We start from the raw sequence: 23,756 nt of genomic DNA on the forward strand, positions 1-23,756 counted from the left end.
CAGTTATGGGTTTTTTGCTTGTTCAAATCTGTTGAAAAAACACAGCCGATATATTGTACCAGAATAAGATTGAAGATACAAGTTATCTACAAATAATCATCATTTAGTTTCAAAAGGTCGAAGAACATTGCTGCCACAGAAAATCTTTGATTCTGAATTGCCTGATTTCCAAAAGTCTTCAATGTAATTGCAAGGCAAATTGTTTTGAACCCTTAGGGGACAGAAGAAAACAAAGGCCGATAAATTGTACTAAATAAGATTAAAGATCTATACAAGTTATCTACAAATGATCATCATTTAGTTTCAAAAGGTTGAAGATCATTGCTGCTACAGAAAATTTTTAATTCTGAATTGCCTGATTTCCAAAAGTCTTCAATGTAATTGCAAGGCAAATTGTTTTGAAACCTTTGGGGACAGAAGAAAACAAAGCCATCTGAAGCTCAATTGTCAGAAAAGAGGGGCGAAAGATACCAGAGGGACATTCAAACTCATAAATCGAAAATAAACTGACAACTGATATCAGAAGTTATCTGCTCTTGATTAAATGTTAATTTGACTGGTAAGAGATTCAGGTATCTTGTAGCCTCTAGTTAGAAAAGTCACAACACAGACAAATCATTTTTTTTTTTAATTCTATGTAACCTTGTTAACATTTCATCATGATAAAACAGCTTACCAGCATGAATGAGTGATTCCCCTAAATGATTTCTAGAGCAGGCCTAATTATTAATAAAAGTTGTAATTGAATGTTCTTGTAATTTTTTCAGAAATCTGCTCAGAAAAGTTTTGGACAATCACTGTTTGAGAGGTTCTACAACCATTTTAGACACGAAGATGTAAACCCTGTTCTATTCTTAGATACACAGTATAGAATGCATCCAGAAATAGCTCATTTCCCTAGCAAATTTGTCTACCTTGGTGCACTCAAGACTGACAGGTATATTAAGCTTTCATGTACTGTAAATTATTTACGGTGCACCAACCAGTTTGCATGACTTTCCAAGTAAAATATCCAAATATAATAATTTGTCAATATGTGAGACAAAAATTAAAAAGTATAACTTGTCACAATTTGTAAAAATTAAGCAGCATATAATTGATTTAGGAAGATTGATAAAAGTTTAAGAGGTAATTAACTGACTGATGTCAGAAGTAATATCTACATGTATGGTAAGAAGTTCTTATTTTCATTTGCAATAATGTCATATAAGCTATTAACTGAATGTCAAAATTTTATTGAAATTGAATTTTTTTCCCCACAAGAAGTCAAAACAAGAGATATCATCTGTTTTTAAACATTTAGCCTGTATTAATAAGATGCTTTGATATGGAAGTCTTGGAAAATTCCATTTTCTAGTTCCATATTCATAAAATAATAAATATATGTAATGTCACTTGATCATAGGCTATCAGTATGGTAGGGGGTCAAAATAAAAAAAAAAAAAGCAGGAAATCTGTTAAAATTATATATTTACTTAATTTCTTTGAGAGAATTACGAGGCAGATTCTGAGAAAAAAACTATTTTAACCTCCACATTAAAACAGCTACTACCATGACTACCAAGAACTTGTGTATTCACAATGATATTAAAATGTTCTTATGACTTTTTAGGAGTTATCTTTCCCAACTTTGATGCGAAAAATGCGACTTGGTTATAATCGCAATAATTTAAACTCGCATTTTGAAATATTTTATATGAATTAAACAGGATTTTTCTCAATATCGCAAAAATTAAAATCGCATTTTAGTCTAAAATGACAAAATCGCAATAATAAATGCACGCAATAATTTCTGAATTCACAGTAGCAAAAATGTCCTTTCTTTCTGTTTACAGTTCTGTAGAGGAAAGATGTAACATTTTCCAGTTAAAACCATATCTTTTATTTGACATGCAAGAAGGACAGGAACACAGCACACAGAGGGGGTTAGTATTTGTTAATATGTTCATTTTAAACCACTGCAATCATTGTATAGTCTCATTTCTAATATGGTAAATGTGTGGTGTACTCTGTTGAGTTGAGCATATCTGGCCTGAGAACACAGTTATTTCGTAGTGCATTTCTTTTAGACAATAAATGAGAATTAAAAAAATCGCACCTGCACTTTCTCAATAATATTTTTACAGTGTGGTGTTCTACTTTTGGGACAAATTATATTAAAATTATAGAAAACTTCTTCAGCTATAACTCAAAATATGGACAATTTTATGTTAAGGGTGTCTTGAATAATTTTGACAGCTTCCGAAATATTAATTTTTAACCTTTTTTAGCTGGACCAAATCACTACTTTACATTAAAATTCATGACCTAATTTTTTTACAGTGTAATTTCATCCCCCTACTTGCTATTTAAGGCATAAAACATGAAGAAATAAATTTAGAAGGGGTATAAAAAAAAATTACAAGTAACACACTCTCCACACAAGGGACTATATTTGTAGACAACAAAAATCAAAGGACAATAACTGTGTTCCGGGACCTAACCTTGTAGAATGTACATGGATTTGTAAGTTTCATGATAAGGGAGTTAATTTATGAATGTAAGGAAACCCACAGCTATGATAAGGAAAAAGGGAAATTATTTTTATTCCACAATCAGTAAGCAACTTATTGTCTGTAAAGAAATTCAAGCATTTTTTTCTGGGTTTTATTTAATTTTATTGATGGAAGAAGATGCATGTATTAAAAACTTAGAGTTGCACCATGAATTGAGGATTTTATAGTGGCAACTTTTCAAATACACTACTGTTATTTCTAAGCTAATGCAATACTTGTAAAGAAATGTATACTATGATTGAACAATACAGTACAAAATTGCTAAAATACCTCTTTTCTATTAAAGACTAAAATAAAACCATCAACACATGTAAATACTCTTACCTTTTACACAGGAAAATATGAAAGTTTTAAAAAAATTTCCTGGTCAAAGGTATGATTGATAGAAACAACAGACTTTAAAAAATAAAATATCAAAAGTACAACACAGAACTGGGGAAAAGTCAACATGAGCATCCCCCTTCCCCCTAAAAAAAAATGAGGTGTGACCTCAGACACCCTTGAAGGTTATGCAGTTCCTACTCAAATAGATGCACCCTAAGGTGAACAGGGCAAGTAAATAAAGACTTTAGTTTAAACTTGCTTGGCATTAAACACTGGGCATCATGCATTTGAGGGGAGCCCACTCTGGGAGCGGTGAAGCTGTCATTCGATTTTTGCAGGTATAAGTCAGATGTGTAGTAAATTATGGATGTACTGGGTGAAATTAAAAAAATCTAGAATTTAAAATTGATACTATAAGTCAGAAGAACATTAGTTAAGGAACAAATAAGCTAAAAATATTGATAGGTTGTGGAACTCCTTTTTGAGATATTTAATTTTTAACAAATGAGGGTAAAAGGCTGACTCAGAGTTTTACCTTATATTTAGCATTGGCATTATTTGGATCTCAAATCGTAAGAAAAAAAAATCTAGAATCTGCTTAAATTTTGGTAATGACCTTTCTATGACTTATAGAAGTCTTCTATGAAAAGAAAAGAAGTGGGTGATATGGGGCAAAATATTTTACCCTGTATCGTAGGAAAAGACCTAAGGAGTCGGAACATCTGAAAAAAATTCCCAATCCTGACCTGAGTACATCCTTAATTCAAATCATTGGTTCATAATCTAATTAGATTTGGCTTCATGTTTAGACAAGCAAATTTACAGCTTAATAGGTAAGCATTGAAGTGTCAAATGGTATTTTCTTAGCAGACCATTTGATTCTTAAAAAAAATAAATGACATATACACACCTTCTATGCTGCATATTTACAAAGTGAAATAAGTAATATATTCCTACCTGCGTGGCTTTGGTTCTATAGAAAAAAAACATCGAGGTATATACATGCCTCTTGGGTAGGGGATTCATTGTCTAATGAGTTCTTGTCATGATACTTTCCACTTAACTTGCAATTCACCGTTGCTATGAGCACAAGCTTTTTTTCAATGGATGAAAACACTTGAATGGACAATCGGATAATCGGATGGACAAGTCATCATGGATTTAAGAAATATCCTAATTCATGCAAATTTTGATTTAAATGAAAAATTTGTTTTATTTACTGTGGATTCATTTATTTTATTGGATATTTGATTTCATGGTTTTGTCAAAGTTTGCATACAAGCCTATAGAAAATTTGTTATTTGTTGAATATTTGAATTCTTGGTTCACCTGTACCCACAAAATGCACGAATATTGGTATTATTACATCTGGTTAAAAAATATTCCAGACATATTTAGAATATTTTAAATTCCAAAGAACAAATTTCAATATTATATTTGCTTTGACAAGTCAATAACATTTATTATTCCTTATTGGTCGGACTTTAGTAGGGTTTTCTATGTGAATTGGATTTTGAATAAAACAGCATATTTACCTCCGGAAAAAGTATATTCACAGCGCAAAACGTTGCATGCATTTATGTGAATAATTATGGTAAAATCGTTTGACGTACAATTGGTTTTGGTAAGTAATTGTCATTACCTACATTTTCTCTCTCGCAATACGGAATAAAACATTTACTGTCTTTTGTTTTGGTAAATATGGCCTCAGTGAATATCAGTTTTTCAAAAGTCAATAAAACCACACATTTACCTCATCAAAAGACAGTAATTGTATAAGATCAGTATTTTGGTTAATACCACATAGACAAAAACTGCATTTTGATTATTTTATTCTTCATCTGTCCAAAGATTGTTCCATTCAAGTGTTATCATACTTGAGAGCAACAAGAGTGGACTAATGTGTGAAATATTAACACTTGTGTTGCAGGCAGTTGGGCACAATAAAATAATTATTTTATTAATTTTATTCACTGCTTTAATAACAGAACAGCCAAATTCATATAGAGTTATTATTCAGTGTCATCTAACATTTAATACAGTAAATACAAATTGTTTCAGTCAAAAATCACTTTTGCTGGTGCTGATTTGAATTTGGTGATAACTCTTGTCAGATTTTTAGGACTATTCAATTAGAATTGTTGTGGAAAGGTAGGAAAAAACTAATTTTGGATACTGTGGATTCATTTATTATCGTGGATTGAGTGAAAATTATATTTTCATGGATATTTGATTTTGTGGTTTTGCCAATTTTTAATAATCTATAGACATTGGTATTAGTAAGTTTTGCTGGGATTGGTTCATGGACATGACTATTTATAAAGTGCACCAAAAATGTAAATGCATTTGATATGTTACATGAAAAAAAACATATTGATTATAATTAAAAAGTAATTTAATCGAATATTAAATAAGGCTTAGGTACTTGATGAGGATGTACGGCCTTCGTCGAATATAACCTAAATGATATTCGAAACACCAGGTGTAATATCATCAAATCATAGAAATTTCTAGTAGACAATTTGATTACCACAGATTATTTGGGAAAATCCTTTCAAATATATTGAATTGTAAAAATTTATAATTCATCACAGAACAATGTACCAAAGAAAGGTAAAATCAAGTCTCAACAATTTAAGAAAGTAAAGTGAATATATATACTTAGAGCAAAACATGCTACATATATGGATCACCTTATCGTGCATTATATAAATAAAACAATTATAGAATAAACCTGTAATTGGAGGCAAACATATAAATGCATTTTACTTATACATAGTGACACTTTAAAAGTATATAAGGACAAGAAATAAAATCTCCTATAGACAATGGTATTAGTAAGTTTTGCTGGGATTGGTTCATGGACACAACTTTTTATAAAAGGTTTTGCCAAAGTTTCCGTACAAGCTATAGAAAATTTGTACTTTGTTGAACATTTAAATTGGTGGTTTCCCTTTACCCACTAATTCACAGAAATTGGTAACCCTCAAATATTATTAGTTACATAGTGTGCTAGTGACCTAATACGATATATATTGAATTTATTGACCCCATATATATCGTATTAGGTCACTAGAACACTGTAACGAATTATCTTACCAACTGTCTTAACATGTGGCATTTAGACCAGTGGCCTATCAAAGTGATCAAGTCTTCAATATAAAGAACCTACTTCCATTTGTCTATACAAAAACAAATGCCAACAATAACAACTTGTTAGCTTTTATTGTGTTTTCTGCATTTATTTTAATCGTTCATCATCAATTTCTTCATCTGTTGTCCGGGTGAAACGTTTAAATTTTTCCTCAATGCCGTGTTATTTTTATAAAGGGACGTAACACCACTCCTAACCGTGTATTAAAATAAGCCACGCCTACTAACCCCATATGAAATATACATGGTCTCCATGTGGTCGCTTTTAACCAATGATATTCCTAGAAATGTATATGAGGTAAGATAATAGTGAATCTACAGTACATTAAATGGACATACAATAATAAAGGGTCTTTGACCCTTGTCCAAAAATTAAACTTCCCTTCTCTTCTTTCTCTTCTCTTCTCCTTTCATTTAAATTGAATAGCTCAGAACATGTTATATCAACCATACCTCGTTTTTCCACAAACTATTTTAAACACTTCTATAAAACCACTTTACCAAATGGAATAACAGTACACCTTGGACATTATCATTCAATGCTAAGGTTAAAAATGATTCTTGTTGCTCCTGATCTTTGCGAAAGTAGAAAAGGTTACTAAAAATAGAACACAATGGTAAAATGCAAGATGAATAAATAGACAATTCTCATAAAGGTCAATAAATGCTAACCTGTTAGCAAACAAAGCATTAATGACCCCAACAGATTTAATATAACCTATGGATAATACGGAGAGATATTTTGAAATACACCTACAATCACTAACATACACCACCAATAGTGGTTTTTGACTGAATCAACTTTTGTGTACTGTATATTGCTTTTACTTACATGGTGTACATTTCATTTGTATTACATAATTTATATTTTAAAATATTTCCAGATATGGATTGTAAGTGTTGTTACAAATTGTTGGGAGTTTAAAGTTGTATTAAAATGTTTTTTCATTACCATTTTTTTAAATTTCCATTGTTCTAATATTTGCCTCATTTCATTTACTTTCCTGTATTTTTTTTTGTAGTTGGTAGGCTTCTGTCTCATTTTGCAGAAATGCTTGATAGTGAATAAATACTAATGTTTTTAACGTTTGTCTAAATTGTTTCTCAACAGGTGCTTAAGTTGGCTAATCATCAGACAAGTTTTAATTTTAATTTACATTCTTCGTACTAATCATATTCAATATTATTTCTGTCACTTTGGGGATTGCTAAGTTAACTGTAACTGAAAATATGATGATAATAGAAAATATCTTGAAAGTCGGGTCATTCTAAGTACACACCAAGGATGACGATGTAAACAGCCATAGATTGTTGTTGTCCATTTGCCTGATTACACTTCATAAAGTAAATCATATTGTTTGAGTGATTAATTTTCATAAAAGACAATATTGAAATTGCATGCAGAAACCTTTTGTTGATTTTGACAATTGTTTACAGTCAAGACTTAAGTTACAATGTATAAAAAAAGGAAAGAAGGCAATTTTCAATATGTTTTATGATAACTCTGTAAGGATTTGACATCAATAACAACCATCTTTTAGCTTGTTGATAATTTTTAGATTAACTGTTCTGAGTTCTGGAAAGTTTATGGTTGAAACATGGTGACTGACATTTCATTCATTTTTAAGTGATGGTGTGATAAATTAAGGTACAAGAATAGATTTCATAATTGTTCATTAAGCTTGCGTTCAGGTTCTACCAAGTTCCTTTTTCATTTGCTAATTCAATTAAGATGGTAATCAACAAGTTTGTTTAATTTAAGTTTTCTTTCAGAGCAATTATAAACTCTACAGAGGCTGAGTTCACAATAGAACTGTGTGAGTTCCTAATGAGTCGGACAAGGTTGCAGCAGCAACAGATTGGAATCATTGCACCATACCAGCAACAGAAAAAAATCATCAAAGAAGGACTGGAATCAAGGTAATATTTCCCATTTGGTTGCAGTGTTTTGTCACAACTAGTATAAAAATAAGGAGATGTGGTATGATTGCCATTGAGACAACTATCCACCAAAGTTCAAATGAAGTTGATGTTAGCAATTATAGGCAACCATACTACCTTCAACAATGAGAAAAACCCATACTGTATGGACGGCTATAAAAGCCCCGACATGAAAAATATGAAACAATTCAATTGAGAAAACTAACGACCTAATTTATAACAAACCAATTTACGGAAAACAAATATGACAGACATGAACCAACGACAACCACTGAACTACAGGCTGCTGACTTGGGACAGGCACATAAAGAATGTGGCAGGGTTAAACATGTTTGTGAGCGCTCAACCCTCTCCTAACCTGGGACAGTGGTGTAACAGTACAAAATAAGAACAAACTAAAAAATCAGTTGAAAAAGGCTTAACTCATCAGATGAATACATCTAACAAAAACACAGAGTGGACGTGGACGGGTATTTGTACATCCCAAAAAACGAAAAGACACTAAGTACAGATCTGAGAGTACTCACAGTTAATGACAGCTAGTTCAAAGCCAATAACAACTAATGAAAAAAATCATGTATCTAAGACTAAAATATCAATCAGTTCACATCCAACATCTAATGGATTTAGAATCATTTGAAATGGGAAAAATGTGGAAAAGCAAGTGTTCTTTAAAATATGCGTAAAAAATGAGGAGTGCCTGTTCTGTGGGAACAAATACAAGCAGAAGCAATTAGATGCCATTCTGTTAACAACTAAATATTAAAAGTGACCATATCTGATTGTTACATTTAAAAATAAGAAGATGTGCTATGATTGTCTATGAGACAACTCTCCACCAGAGACCTTATGACACAGAAATTAACAACTATAGGTCACTGTACGGCCTTCAACAAAGAGCAAAACCCAAACCGCATAGTCAGCTTAAAAAGGCCCCAAAATGAAAATGTAAAAATTTTTAAACGAGAAAACTAACAGCTTGATCTATGCACAAAACAATGAACGAAAAACAAACATTAGTCAGCTATCCTTATCCCAATTTACCTCAGTCAAGCTGTTTTGATTTCGATAATTATAATTGCATATGAGAGCTTCTTTAGTTGGCCTAACATTTCAATACCCGAAAATTGATGTAATGTTGATATATATTGCTCTAGGGTAATTTTGCAGGCCACTTGATGTTGTGGGTGAATTGCGTCAAATAATTACAGAAAATATGCCTATAGGCTGTTTTTGTCATTTACTTAATTTAAATTTTTTATATTTATTTTTTTTAATATTCAAAATGACATACCCCACATCTCCTTTCGTTTTTATACTAAGATTATATCAGAAAAAATATGTTTTAACACAAGAGATTATAGAAATATATGTTAAAAAAAATCATGTGATCTTTATTTTGTTTGTAGGAAATTGATATCAATTGAAGTCAACACAGTAGACAGTTTTCAAGGTCGTGAGAAAGAAGTGATAATTCTAAGTTGTACAAGAGCGAAAAATGTTTCTGGTGGAATAGGGTAAGTTTAAAGCTGATATACCTGAATTTTATGCTCAGAATGCAGTTTGAAAGTGATTTAAATTGTTGGTAAAAGTATTTCTATACAAAGGAGAGTCAAATGCAGAGTTCTCGAAATCTTTATTTCCCTAGTGGTCCTTGACGAAAATCTACTGGTCATCGCTACAATTTCTATTGCAAAATACCAAACATTGTGTTGCTCCTTTGCAAAGTTTTGGTGGTCAAAACCTTCGGATCACCACTTTTTCGAGAACTCTGGTCACATATGGGTTATGAATGAGCAAATTTATAACATTTATTGTTGAAGACCATATGTTGACCTTAAGGTGTCTAAACATTGTGTAATGTGTAGTTTATGTATATCTCATGTCACGTTTTGCTAACATAAAAATTTCAGACAGATTGCTATCTAGTGAATTTAGTCTATATCATGATGCTTTAAAAGAAATTACTCTTTTGTTCAGTCAATTTCTAAGAAAACATTATGGGAATAATTGATACGGAAAAAAATATTATGAGCACAGCAGGCTCAAGAAAAACATGTTTAGGTAATATTTTTTTTGACTTGTTTGAATGCTGTATTTCAGAATTTATAGATATATTGTCAGAGCTGAATCAAGGCTTAGGAGCCTGTTGTTCAGTGGTTGTTGTTTGTTGATGTGGTTCATAAGTGTTTCCTGTTTCTCGTTTTTTATATAGATTAGACCGTTGGTTTTCCTGTTTGAATTGTTTTACACTAGTTATTTTTGGGCCCTTTATAGCTCACTGTTCGGTGTAAGCCAAGGTTCCGTGTTGTAGGCCAATGACATATAATTGTAACTTTTTACACATTGTGACTTGGATGGAGAGTTGTCTCATTGGCACTCACACCACATCTTCTTGCTTATATTTAGAAGGATAAGTCTTACTGTGCCATAGTCTGGCAGTGGTATCAAACCAGTGGTCAAAACTCAAAATCTTCTTGTAGCATTTGAGTTTCTCCCCTTTAAACTGTCCAAATGATTGGTTTTGATCAAAAATTATTTTACGTTAATATCAGGATTATCTGTTTTGTTCATTAATTTATAACAGACATATGTCTTATTCAGTTTGTGTTTTCCCATTTAAATTATGCCCATAAGAAAATTGGTTCCTCCTGGAGTCTGTGCATATAAAAATAAGTCAACAAAAGAATAAAGACTAACTGCCCGGTCAAATAGATTTTTTTAATTAGACAGTTTGTATCTTTATACAGGTTTTTAGCAAACAGTAAAAGAATGAATGTGGCTTTAACGAGAGCAAAAACAGCATTGTATGTAGTTGGATGTCTTAGCTCTTTGAAGGTAAGTGTGGTGTTTATTTTTAAAAGCATACAAAGTCAATGAAGATGTTCTTCAGTCACAATATTTTGAAAGAACATTACTGTAATTATTTTTAGTGAAAATATATTTACCTCACCAAGTTTTAACTGCATACTGCTTAATGAGAAAAAGGCTTAACTCTTATCTGGTAATTTCGGAAGACTCTATTTATCAAAAAATAATTTAATTTTAGATGTAACACATCTTCTGATTGGCTGAAACTTTTTTGTCTATCAGCTCATAGACATAATTTTGTCATGTGACCATGACATCATCAACGTTTTTTCATGATTGACTGCTTAAAAACAGAATTTTGAATTAATTATAAGGAATGACTAATATTTTTTCTGTCTATTCAAAATATCCTCAAAAATGTGGTGCAAACTTTTAAATAACACGCTACACAGGTTTATATTCAGTGTGCAACACATTTTTGATGTTATTTCTTCATAGACAGGAAAAATATTACAGCCATTCCTTAATTATTGCAAGAAGTATAATAGAAGTGTTGATTATTTTATAGAGAGGTGACCTGGCATGGAGAAATTTAATTGAGGATGCCGAAAGAAGGAACGTTATCAGAAAAATCACAGAGGGAAGATATGATATGGTATTTAATGGTTGTTTGAATATCTCAGCTCGTCTGGGACGACTGTTTGTAACCTGAAGACAACAGTTACGGAAATTATCAAATTCTGAAAAAAACTTATTTTAAGCCTAGTCTTAATAAGAAAAGAAGTGATACTGTGATTTTAAACAAGTATGGATCGTAAAAGTATTTCGTAACTTGAAAAGGAAATGATTAAAGTATGATATCTGTAAAAAAGAATATATGGGTTGACTACTGAGTTCAATTACTGTAATTGAATGGAAGAGGGAGATGTTTTTGTTGATGTTAATTTTTGTTCAATTGAAACCAAATAAAATGGACTAGATAGCATGTCCGATTTATTACAGTAGAATAACAAAGATGTATAGCAAATAGTTTACGGAGTAATTAATCATGGAAAAATATTCCTTGAAAAATTATTGATATAGGAAAAAAAATGCTGAGTTCCATGTCTGTGTAAAGATGAAGGATAGAGTATTGAGAGAAAAATGGTTTTATCAAAATGGAGAGAAAAAGAAAGGGAAGAAGACAAGTTCATAATCATGCAGAAAATAACCTATTTTCTAAAGTATTTAGAATTGAAGTCTGATCAAACATTTATATGATAAAAAGGCTGACTAGTATCCATAGAAACATAGTGCTAATCATTGCTAATAAGAAAATGTTGAGTGAAAAATAAGCATTACATAGGCAAACCAATAAACCATTCCAAAACTGATATTAAAGAGATTTTGCACAATGCAGTGCTGAACCATTTTATTCTGTTGTTTAATGAACTATGTTTACATAATTGATTTTATGAAAACATTTTGTTTCTTGGAGATGTATATATTTTAATGATGTTTAATTTTAATTATGTGTAAATTATGTATATATAAAACATTCAAATATATATACATGTGCATCATGTGTGTATTTATATGTAACACTTTGTTCTTTTCATGAGAACTTTCGGGTAACCTACTAATCTTTGGGGAAAATGTGGATATGAAATTAGCTTATTAGCATTCAAATTGTGGTTCATTAGAAAAATGTTCAATTTATTTTGAAATCAAAATATTACCACTTTTTTTTCTTTATTATATAGATACTTGAAATCCTGTACAGCTATTTCCACTCTTTTTACATGTTTGAAAGGTCAACCCTTTAAACAGTTTACAAAACCTATGCAATTTAACTACAAAAAGTTGTAAATATTTTTTTACACCTATTGATCTTTGAAATTGTTAATTTGCTATGTATATTGTTTATGCAAATATTCTTTACTTCAACTGCTGGTTTTATCAAATAGATTTGTGTTAAAGAGGTAGACCTCAGTATAGGGACATAACTATTAAAAAAATCACTAGAACGTTTGTTTCTACCATTTTTCATAATTATAACAAGCTTTTAAGTAACTAAGATTATTTTAATTCTGTTTCACACGAATGCTTTAAAATTATCAAAACACATTTATGATATAAAAAGTTATCTCCCCTTGAGTAAGGTACAGCAAAATTTTTACCCCAAGTTTATTGAAAATGTTTAAACTCTTTTGTCAGAATTTAAATTTTTTATACAAAATATTGATATTAATTGAAAAATCTTAATGTGAGTATAACTGAATACTAGAGAACAGAGAGATTTTTCAATTTTGCTCTGTTAAAAATTCTCTCGGGTTGGACTGATTCATGAAAAGTCTTAGATTACAATTTATTTATCCAATTTTAGATCCTTTATCAGTACTTACTACATTGGACATTTCATATGTAATTTTTTAAACGAAAAAGAAAAGTATGTCGATTGTTTGACAAATTCACACATAGAATCGAAAAAATTGGATTGGAGAATGGTGGTAACCGCCTTCTTCCTTGAATATTTTTTCATAAATGCCTAAAGATCAGGACAGATTTAAGTATTTAAGTTTATTTAAATGTTTCGTTTAAAAATATCAATAATTTCATTTAAGAATTAAAATACCCATAACTCCCTCTAAACTACAGGACTTTGTTATCAATGACTATTAAACTGTATTTTTTAAAGTTATATATATAATCATGAATTTGTCTCTATTAATGTATTAATGAAAATATGATGTATGTAATTTATTCTATGGTTTGATATCATTATGTTTGGGGAAGTTTATTTTTAAAGGTGATTTTTTTTTTTTTTTTTCAGAAAGAAATTTACTTTCTGTAACCATGGTAATGTAAATGTATTAAAATAACTTTTAGACTGTCAAAAAATGTTCAAATTTTGTGTTTTTGAGTCTTAATTTTCTTGGTTCTTTATTATACACTACTTAAATGTCAACCTCCTTTCACATATGATCTCAAATATATTGATTAATCTGGCCCATTTGTAACAAGTAGTCTTGCCATAATTCAACATTTTATCTCATAATTTTTTTTAATTTTTGCCAAAAATTTACTAGTCATTTGTATGATAAAGTTTATTGGTTGTGAATTTAATTTTCAAAAGGCATTACAACTTCTTAAATTTATAACAATGAACATTTTCAACCCGATATAACTAGCACTCAATCTGATATGTAAAACTGGGTGTCAAACAATGAATTCTAAACCTGATAAAACTGTTAATCAATACATGTATATGCAGAACCTAGTCGAAGTAATCAATAAATGTCAATCATGATTGAACTGTTAATAATATATGTTTTTCTTTACCAAATGACTCTTAGTGTATGTTAAACCTTATTGAAATGTCAATAATATATGTTAAATCTGATTGAACTTTAAGTCAAGGAATGTTAAACCTGATTGAACTGTCAGTCAGGGTATGTTAAACCTGATTGAACTGTTAGTCAATGTATGTTAAACCCAATCGAACTGTCAGTTCATGTACAAAATGTATATTAAACCTGAATCAACTGTTAATAAAACCTCATTAAACATGTTAGACAGTCATTCATTTAATATCAATCATATTTTTTGGAGGAAAGATGATTCAGTTCATTTATACTCACTTTTGTAAATAAACATGCATTATATTTATTTTTTTACAAAATACGATGTAGTATTTTTGTTTTGTTTTGTTAATTTTACATTTTTTTATACATACAGCTAAGATAGCATTTTTTTATTACTTTGTAAGACTGTGATAAATGGTAAAAGTCTTGCCCTGTCTATGCAGTTTCTTGGATCAATAGTGAGAAAGTATTGTTGTGTCTATGCAGTTTCTTGGAACAATAGTGAGAAAGTATTGTTGTGTCTATGCAGTTCTTGATAACATTCATATAATGAAGATAAAATGTTTAAGAATTATCCCCCTCCCCCCCCCCCTCCCAGTTTGGACAAAAATTTAAAGGTTAAAGAAATAATTATCAACAACCATTTAATATACTGAGTGAGGGAAGAGGAGGATTTTGAAAACAAAAAAAATAACTGACTCACCATGCAGAAAAGACAGTTGGAATTGCTGACTAAAACCAAATGCTGCAAATAGTTCTGAAGCAGGAGAAATTAAAATGACAATTAATGAATTCAATCTTCAGAAGGACTGACAATTATCACAGCAAGCAAAGAAAAGATCTTTCTGTCCCTTTGTCACGCAGAATATCAAATTGTTGTCCCATTACCTGAAATTCCTTATTTAGAGTCATGTGAAATGATTCAGACGAGCATTTTTATTGTGGCCATGTTGTCTCATTTATTATTTGAATAGAAGTTTGTTCAGGGTATTTCTACTATTTGGTCCAGTAAGAAAAGTATATTAATATAAGTATACACATATCATGCATATAGGGAAAAAGCTTTAGATTAAAAAAGAAAATCTATATAATTATATGCTGATGGCAGAAATAGTCCTCAGACTTGAATTGACAAGCAGGTATACCAATAAAAATAAAATATGTTTACTATTTTTGTGTTTTTACTTGTGTTGATCAATGTCATGTTTGTCATAAACATTATCACAATTCGTTTTCATTTTGTTACTGATCTTGTATATATAAAAACTCTTTCCAGAACGTTTTTGTTCCATTGAACTATCTTTAGAGGTATGTGGTATTATATACCCCAGCTCCAACAAATGGAATATACTTATTTGGTTTTTGTTTTGTCAGATTTTATAAACTTTCCTTTTTTTATGCCCCCGCCGCCATCCTGTCCATACGTCCCCAAAATTGGTTTCCATTCTCTAACTTTAGTTTGCCTCAATCAAATGTTATGCAACTTGTACACAATGCTTATCACAGATCAAGTTTGAAATTGGGTGGTGTCACTTTTACCATTCTTGAGTTGTGCCCCTTTATAAATGGAAAAATTGCTAAATCTGTTGTTTCCATTCTCTAACTTTAGTTTGCCTCAACCAAAGACACATTCTCCATTTATTTTTACTTACCTTGGTGTTCGGTATTTTAATACTTTTGTTTACCCCTGTTTGTCCTTCAGTCTGTCAAATCAGAGCTTTTTGATATTTGGTTCCAAGCATCATATGGTAAGCAATACCTTTGACACATATTCAGATCATTAAAGCAAAGCTGAGGAAAGGTAGAATCATAACTCACAAGTCAAAGTTGAAGAAAAGACTACACAAAAAAACTAAACATTAACCCCACCAAAAATTGGGTGATCTCAGGGGCTCAGGAGGTGTAAGCAGATTCTGCAACACATGTGACACCAGTCTATTTATACATCAATAATACAGGTAAATGATAATTCTCATTTATGTGGTAAGACATATAATAATAGGGGATTGGTCATTGGCTCTTATTTTGCCCTAAGACATCACCAAATTCTTAAACCTATCAGTCATATAAATTTTTAGGCCCCTGCCGTAGGGGAGGGGGCATTAAGTTTTACACTTGTCAGTCTGTACGTCCGTACGTACGTCCCAAAATTGGTTTCTGTTCTCTAACTTTTGTTTGCCTCCACCAAATGTTATAAAACTTATACACAGTGCTTATTACTACAAAACACAGATCAGTGGCGGATCCAGAACTTTTCATAAAGGGAAAGGGGGGGGGGGGCGCCCTCTCCAGTCATGCTTCAGTGATTTGCTATATAATCAACCAAATTTTTCCCACGAAAGGGGGGCCTTTAAGAAAAATTTTCTAAATCTAAATCTTGACAGATGGTGAAGTTTTGAAAAAAACCACATTTTTTAGAACAAAAGATAGACAGGACTGTTACAGCTAGAAACCACATAGACATTAGAAAAATAAGAATCACAAAGAATAACTGTATAAACTAAAAGAAGAGTAACACGAACCACTTTTAAACAAAACTAGAGGTGATCTCGGAAGCTTTAGAAGGGTAAGCAGATCCTACTCCACTTGTATCACCCACCATGTTGCTATTTCAACTACAAATTTGTTTTTAATTCCGATTCTGTGGTGTCACAATCGAGGAACAGTAGACAGGGGTGTAGTTATGACAACTGGACCATATTCATGGTCATTTGTCACACAGATATTCCATCATAGTCAACAAACCATAATAGTGTCCGTACAACTTGTAAAGAGATGACTAACTTTACCATCAGAAATCCCTTGGTTCAATAGTTGCTTTTTAAGCAGAAACTCTTTATGAAGGAAATCATGTTAGGAAACACAAGCTGTGGAACATTGTATCAACTAGGATATATACACTACTTGTGCTGGCCATGCTGGACCTTTTTACACATGGAAATAGAAAGTTCACAATTGGAAAGCAGAAATCCATTCTATTGTCATAAAGTTTTGTTCTCAACTGACCACATACATTGTCAACTTCTATATGCAAGACAAGACATGAGGTTGACTTAACTTTATGTGTAACTTTCTATTCCAAGTTCCATGGGAAAGATCAGTTCAACATCGCCACCGAACTTTAAATTATTTAGTGTGAGGACCTCTTTTTAACGAAACCTAAAGTTACAGGATAATGCTAGCTTCTTTTCATTCATCGTGGGAAGCTCCGATATGATGTCTGCCTCATATGGATAGAGGAACCAGCCAGCAAAAAGAAGGAACACAGTTAGTTCCCATATAAATGCTGATTGATGTAAAGTATGTCCTAGGATTTCAACCAAAACTGATCTATAGAAATAATATGCTATTTCTAAATAACGTTAGGATATATAGCAGTTTGACAAACACTAATTTTGAACATTGATAAGCTTAACATTTCATTACAAAGGATTTGGTTCGGGTGGTTCATAATACTATAGGGAGGTAACTCTGTAAAAATCGGCTGAACGTTTTAATCACTTTAGTTTAACACACTGTCATGAACCATAGTTTTTCATCAAGTTTGGTATCTGGGATCACAAGATCGCTTAGGTCTAGTTTTTCATCAAGTTTGGTATCCGTGATCACAAACGAGATCGCTTAGTTCTAGTTTTTCATCATGTTTGGTATCTGTGATCACAAGATCGCTTAGTTCTAGTTTTTCTCACTAATTCTGAGTGAAAGTATGGAAAGCCTCAGCTGTCATATATTAGAGATTTACAAAACGTTATGCTGAAGCTTAAAATGTAAAGTTGAGACAGCGTGATGTTGAATTGAGTCATCAAAATGCTAACTCTAAATTACAATATGCTAAGTTGAATTTGCGCAATGTTGACTTGCAATGACAAGTGCTTTAGTCGTGATAGTATAATGATAGGTCACGATGTTGTGATGATATGCCAAACACACGTAACGTTGGGTTTAAAGTACATGATGTGAAGTTGACGTTGCATGATGTTAGCTTGCAGATGGATACTGCTCAGTCATACACTCTGATAGCTATGATAACAAATAAAATGAAAAGCTAACATGTATGGTGATGATGTTCAGTTAAGATAATACGATGCTACACCACAATATTGAAACGAAAGGCTTACCATACAATTTGTTGACTTAAAACAACACGATGCAACGTGTTAAGCTAAGATGCTCACTTGAAACTACACGACGTACAGTTGAAATTTTGTAATGTTAAGCTACGATAGCACGATGTTATATCATTATAATGTCACTATAGGCTTATTATACAATTTGCTCATTTAAAACTACACAACGTACAGTTGAAAGTACGTGATGTTAAGCTAAGATGGCACGTTGTTATATCATTAGAATGTCACGATAGGCTTACCACACGATATGCTCGTTTAAAAATTCACGACGTACTGTTGAAAGTACGTGATGTTGAGCTATGATAGCAATATCTTATATCATAATAATATCACGATAGGCTTGCCATACAATATGCTCATTTAAAACTACACGACGTACAGTTGAAAGTACGTGTTGTTCAGCTAAGACAGCACGATATTATATCTTTACAATGTCACGATAGGCTTATTATACAATTTTCTCATTTAAAATTACACCATGTACAGCTGAAAGTGCGTGATGTTAAGCTAAGATAGCGCGTTGTTATATCATAATAATATCACGATAGGCTTGCCATACAATATGCTCATTCAAAACTACACGACGTACAGTTGAAAGTTCGTGTTGTTGAGCTAAGATAGCACGATGTTATATCATTTTGACGTCACGAGGGGCTTATCATACAATGTGTTGACTTGAAACTACACGATGTAAATTTGAAGTAGTTTGGTCTTAACTTGAAACAGTTAAATGTTAAGTTATAAAAACAGAACGTAAAGTCAAAATAAAACAATGATAGGATGACATATACTACTTGTGCAGAATTGAAGATTTTTGGTGTTTAATTCGAATATAGTACAAATATTAGATCGTTTTATGTTAAATTGAAAGACAATAATGATGCGTAAAACATTGCAGAATTATATGAATTGAAACTGCAATTCTATGGAAAAGAATGAGGGACAAATCCCCAGGTTTTTTTTTATTCATTTGCAAGTTCGGAGGCAAAATGATATACAAAGAAAGATTCATAAAGCAAAATAATTACCCATCGCTATAGTTTACACTTGAATACAGTTTTGCCGTATATTTTACATGTTTTGTTTGGATCTTTTTTATGATTAAAAACCAGACTTTTTTATGAACAATATTTAAGAAAATATTTATCTATATTGTGTGTTAATATATACAACATAATATTGTGCTTATAAAACTTATGACTGTGAGGGTCAAATTTTAATCATATAAAATCACATCTATGTAAGAGTTATCGGAGAATTTGTATTTACCACTCCCGTTTTCCACGAAATAAAACATAAGAATCTGGAGTCTTAATCTTAAAAAACAAAGATCAACTGATATGACAAATAATACGCGTAGGACTTAGAGGGTCAGAGCTATTTCAAAATTCTCCCCCCGGTCTTGTTAGAGGTATCTGAGAATTTTCTTTTCCACGAAATAAAACAAAAGAATCTGGATTTAATCAAAAGCGATGCGATTACGATTTCCATAGAATGCCAGAGACAGTTTGTCGACTAGTTCGTTGAAAATTCGGCTAGGCAAGTAAAGTATGTCTTGTAACAAAGCAGGGTTTATTCATATTCATATCACACTTACATGTTCTCGTCCTGATATGCATGTAATATTTGCCACTGTACGTAAAACGCACCCCTTTTCCCCGAAATAAAACCAAAAAATCTGGACTTAATCAAAACCGATGCTATTTGGATTTCCATAGGTTGTCAGAGACGGTTTGTCAACTAGTTTGTGAAAAATTCGGCTAAGCAAGCAAAATATGTCTTGTACAGAGCCAATACTTATTCATATTTATATCACTCATATCACACTTACATATTCTCGTCCTTATATGCATGTAATATTTGCCACTGTACACTAAATACAAATACATTTTCATCAATTCTTGTTTATGAAATGGAGACTATTTTAAGCACGTTCATCGATTTGACACCCTGTAGTTCTTGTTTTTTTGGGAGCTCCTCGGAAATTATAACACATTCCTTCTTTATTTGCAAAATCGCCAAGTGACGGGAGCCACATATGAAACAGGATCTGTTTAACCTTCTGGAGCACCTGAGATCACCCCTTTTTTGAGGGTTTCGTGTTGCTCAGTTTTTGGTTTTCTATATGTTGCGCTTAATATACTGTTGTTTGGCTTTTGATCTTTTTTCTCTCGTTTATTTCGGCTGATGAGTTTTTGTCATGACATTGTCAGTTTGGTTAAGAGTTTTACTATCCCTTTTGTATCTTTCGCCTTCTTTTATCCATTTTTGTGTATTTTTTTTTCATTCTCACCTCCCCCTGAACAGTATAATAGATAGATAAATGAAAACAGAAACCCTTTTGAACAAAAGGAGATCTACAAGTAACTCGACGTGACCGAAATTTAAATTTTATTTGGGGGGGGGGGGGGGGGGGGGGGGGGGACTAGGATGAAATTTGACAGGAGGACAGGAGTTTTGAGTAAAAAAAAAGGCAGGATGAGCAACTTGGCAAAAAAAAAAAAGGCAGGATGACAATTTATTTAAAAAAAAAGTCAGAATAAACTAATAAAAAAAAAATGCAGGACCGAATAGAGTGAAAAATAAAAAAGCAGGACAGAGATTACAACTAATGAAAAAGGCAGACATGAAAATCACATGGTAGCTCCCTTAGATTCTCATATAGCACAACACAATCGGTCTAGATCTAAAAAAATATACACATTTTGAGAGAGGAATGTTATTCATATGTAGTACTTTTCATCTTGATGAAGAAAATTATGTGATTTAACTGATTAAAACGACTATTTGTTTTTGAATACAGAACGTTTTTTGCATATGTTTTTCAACTTTTCCCTGTAGGGGAGATAACTCGGATAACATTATTTTTTGTCGTTTTTTATTTTTTTTATTTTTGCCATGGCGTTGTCAGTCTGTTTTCGACTTATGAGTTTGAAATCCCATTGGCATATTTCGTCTCTAATGATGGAATGTGTAGGGACTTTATCTATTTTGTTTTGTAGACAGAAAACGAGTCTCGTGATCCCAATTTTTATTTTTATTTTCTAACATTGAGTTTTCCATGTATAGTTTATACAAAATCTGACAATACTGCATAACCTGTATAGCTTGCAGAATGCTCTGTGGGCCAAACTTTTTATTATGTTTTTCAAAAAAGAATAAACTACATTTTGGCAAATAATTAAAAATAAATAATTCATGGATTTTAACAATTTTTACAGTTTTTGGATTTTTTTCTTTTTCTTTGAAAACACATATAGATAGAGAGAAGCTGCAAAGAACCAAGAGAATCACTATGGACAAGAAAATAAGTGACGGAAATCATTAATTGGCTTCTTATTATAAGTTATAGGGGTCATTGTCCATTAATGACTTTACCAATTTAAAAAAATAAAATATTCTCCGAGTGGATAAGTGGATATATACATAAACCTGGGCACTATCTTACTTGATGCTGGAAAAAATGGTTGGCACTGCTGTAAATGATGTTTTTTTTTTTTTTTTTGAAAGTTGACAATTTAGACTAGAGGCTCCAGGTCAAATTTCATTAGGTTTTATGTAGACTTCATGTATGAGCGAAAAGTATACAACAGAATCTACCATACTTTATGTTTGGATTAGCCCCATGCAGTAGGATTTTTCCATCTATCAATTCTTTTTGTTTGATTTCGTGGAAAAGAAAATTCTAATTTTCAGATACCTCTAACAAGGGGGGGGGGGGGGGGGTCATATTCGCATATAGCTCTGACCCTCTCAGTCCTACGCTTAAGCGTATTATTTGTCATATCAGCTGATCTTTGGTTTTAAGATTAAGACTCCAGATCTTATGTTTTATTTCGGGGAAAACGGGAGTGGTAAATACAAATTCTCCGATAACTCTTATATAGATGTAATTTTATATGAGTAAAATTTGACCCTCACAGTCATAAGTCTTATAAGCATAATATCATGTTGTATATATTAACACACAACATCATAGATAAATATTTTCATAAATATTGTTCATAAAAAAAGTTTGATTTTTAATCATAAAAAAAAAATCCAAACAAAACATGTAAAATATACGGCAAAACTGTATTCAAGTGTAATATATAGCGATGGGTAATTCTTTTGCGTTATGAATTTATGGAAAACTTTCTTTGTATATCATTTTGCCTCCGAACTTGCAAATGAATAAGAAAAAATCCTGGGGATTTGTCCCTCATTCTTTTCCATAGAATTGCAGTTTCAATTCATATAATTCTGTAATGTTTTACGCATCATTATTGTCTTTCAATTTAACATAAAACGATCTAATATTTGTACTATATTCGAAGTCAACACCAAAAATCTTCAATTCTGCACAAGTATATGTCATCCTATCATTGTTTTAATTTGACTTTACGTTCTGTTTTTATAACTTAACATTTTACTGTTTCAAGTTAAGACCAAACTACTTCAAATTTATATCGTGTAGTTTCAAGTCAACACATTGTATGATAAGCCTCTCGTGACGTCAAAATGATATAACATCGTGCTATCTTAGCTCAACAACACGTACTTACAACTGTACGTCGTGTAGTCGTGTAGTTTTGAATGAGCATATTGTATGGCAAGCCTATCGTGATATTATTATGATATATTAACGCGCTATCTTAGCTTAACATCACGCACTTTCAGCTGTACGTGGTGTAATTTAAAATGAGCAAATTGTATAAGAAGCCTATCGTGACATTATAAAGATATAACATCGTGCTGTCTTAGCTGAACAACACGTACTTTCAACTGTACGTCGTGTAGTTTTAAATGAGCATATTGTATCGCAAGCATATCGTGATATTATTATGATATAAGATATTGCTATCATAGCTCAACATCACGTCCTTTCAATAGTACGTCGTGAAGTTTTAAACGAGCATATCGTGTGGTAAGCCTATCGTGACATTCTAATGATATAACAACGTGCCATCTTAGCTTAACATCACGTACTTTCAACTGTACGTTGTGTAGTTTTAAATGAGCAAATTGTATAATAAGCCTATAGTGACATTATAATGATATAACATCGTGCTATCGTAGCTTAACATTACAAAATTTCAACTGTACGTCGTGTAGTTTCAAGTGAGCATCTTAGCTTAACACGTTGCATCGTGTTGTTTTAAGTCAACAAATTGTATGGTAAGCCTTTCGTTTCAATATAGTGGTGTAGCATCGTGTTATCTTAACTGAACATCATGTACTTTCAAATGTGCATCATGGTGTTTTAAATCAACAAATTGCATGATAGACCTATCGTAATATCACAATGATATAACATCGTACATTCTCAGCTCAACATTTATTAATAACAAGTCAGCACCATACATTTTAGCTTTTCATTTTATTTGTTATCATAGCTATCGGAATGTATGACTGAGCAGTATCCATCTGCAAGCTAACATCATGCAACGTCAACTTCACATCATGTATTTTAAACCCAACGTTACGTCTGTTTGGCATATCATCACAACATCGTGACT

At 31.7% G+C, this 23,756-nt stretch overlaps 1 protein-coding gene across 5 annotated transcripts in view; it reads left to right on the forward strand.

Moving 5' to 3' along the window:
* LOC127724344 (probable helicase senataxin) overlaps nucleotides 1-15,360 on the forward strand; it is a 102,527-nt gene extending 87,167 nt beyond the window's left edge. For 4 of the 5 annotated variants that reach the window (XM_052231278.1, XM_052231277.1, XM_052231282.1 and 1 more), the window contains 7 exons: nucleotides 768-937; nucleotides 1,836-1,925; nucleotides 3,689-3,712; nucleotides 7,806-7,952; nucleotides 9,383-9,490; nucleotides 10,724-10,811; nucleotides 11,353-15,360. In XM_052231278.1, the coding sequence (XP_052087238.1) occupies nucleotides 768-937; nucleotides 1,836-1,925; nucleotides 3,689-3,712; nucleotides 7,806-7,952; nucleotides 9,383-9,490; nucleotides 10,724-10,811; nucleotides 11,353-11,496 (771 nt within the window). In that variant the 3' untranslated portion in view covers nucleotides 11,497-15,360. The remainder of the gene's footprint in view (nucleotides 1-767; nucleotides 938-1,835; nucleotides 1,926-3,688; nucleotides 3,713-7,805; nucleotides 7,953-9,382; nucleotides 9,491-10,723; nucleotides 10,812-11,352) is intronic. The other variant, XM_052231279.1, reaches the window with a different exon arrangement.
* The last annotated feature ends 8,396 nt before the right edge of the window (nucleotides 15,361-23,756 follow it).

The sequence above is a fragment of the Mytilus californianus genome, unplaced genomic scaffold (assembly GCF_021869535.1).
Source record: "Mytilus californianus isolate M0D057914Y unplaced genomic scaffold, xbMytCali1.0.p SCAF_14, whole genome shotgun sequence".
NCBI lineage: Eukaryota > Metazoa > Mollusca > Bivalvia > Mytilida > Mytilidae > Mytilus > Mytilus californianus.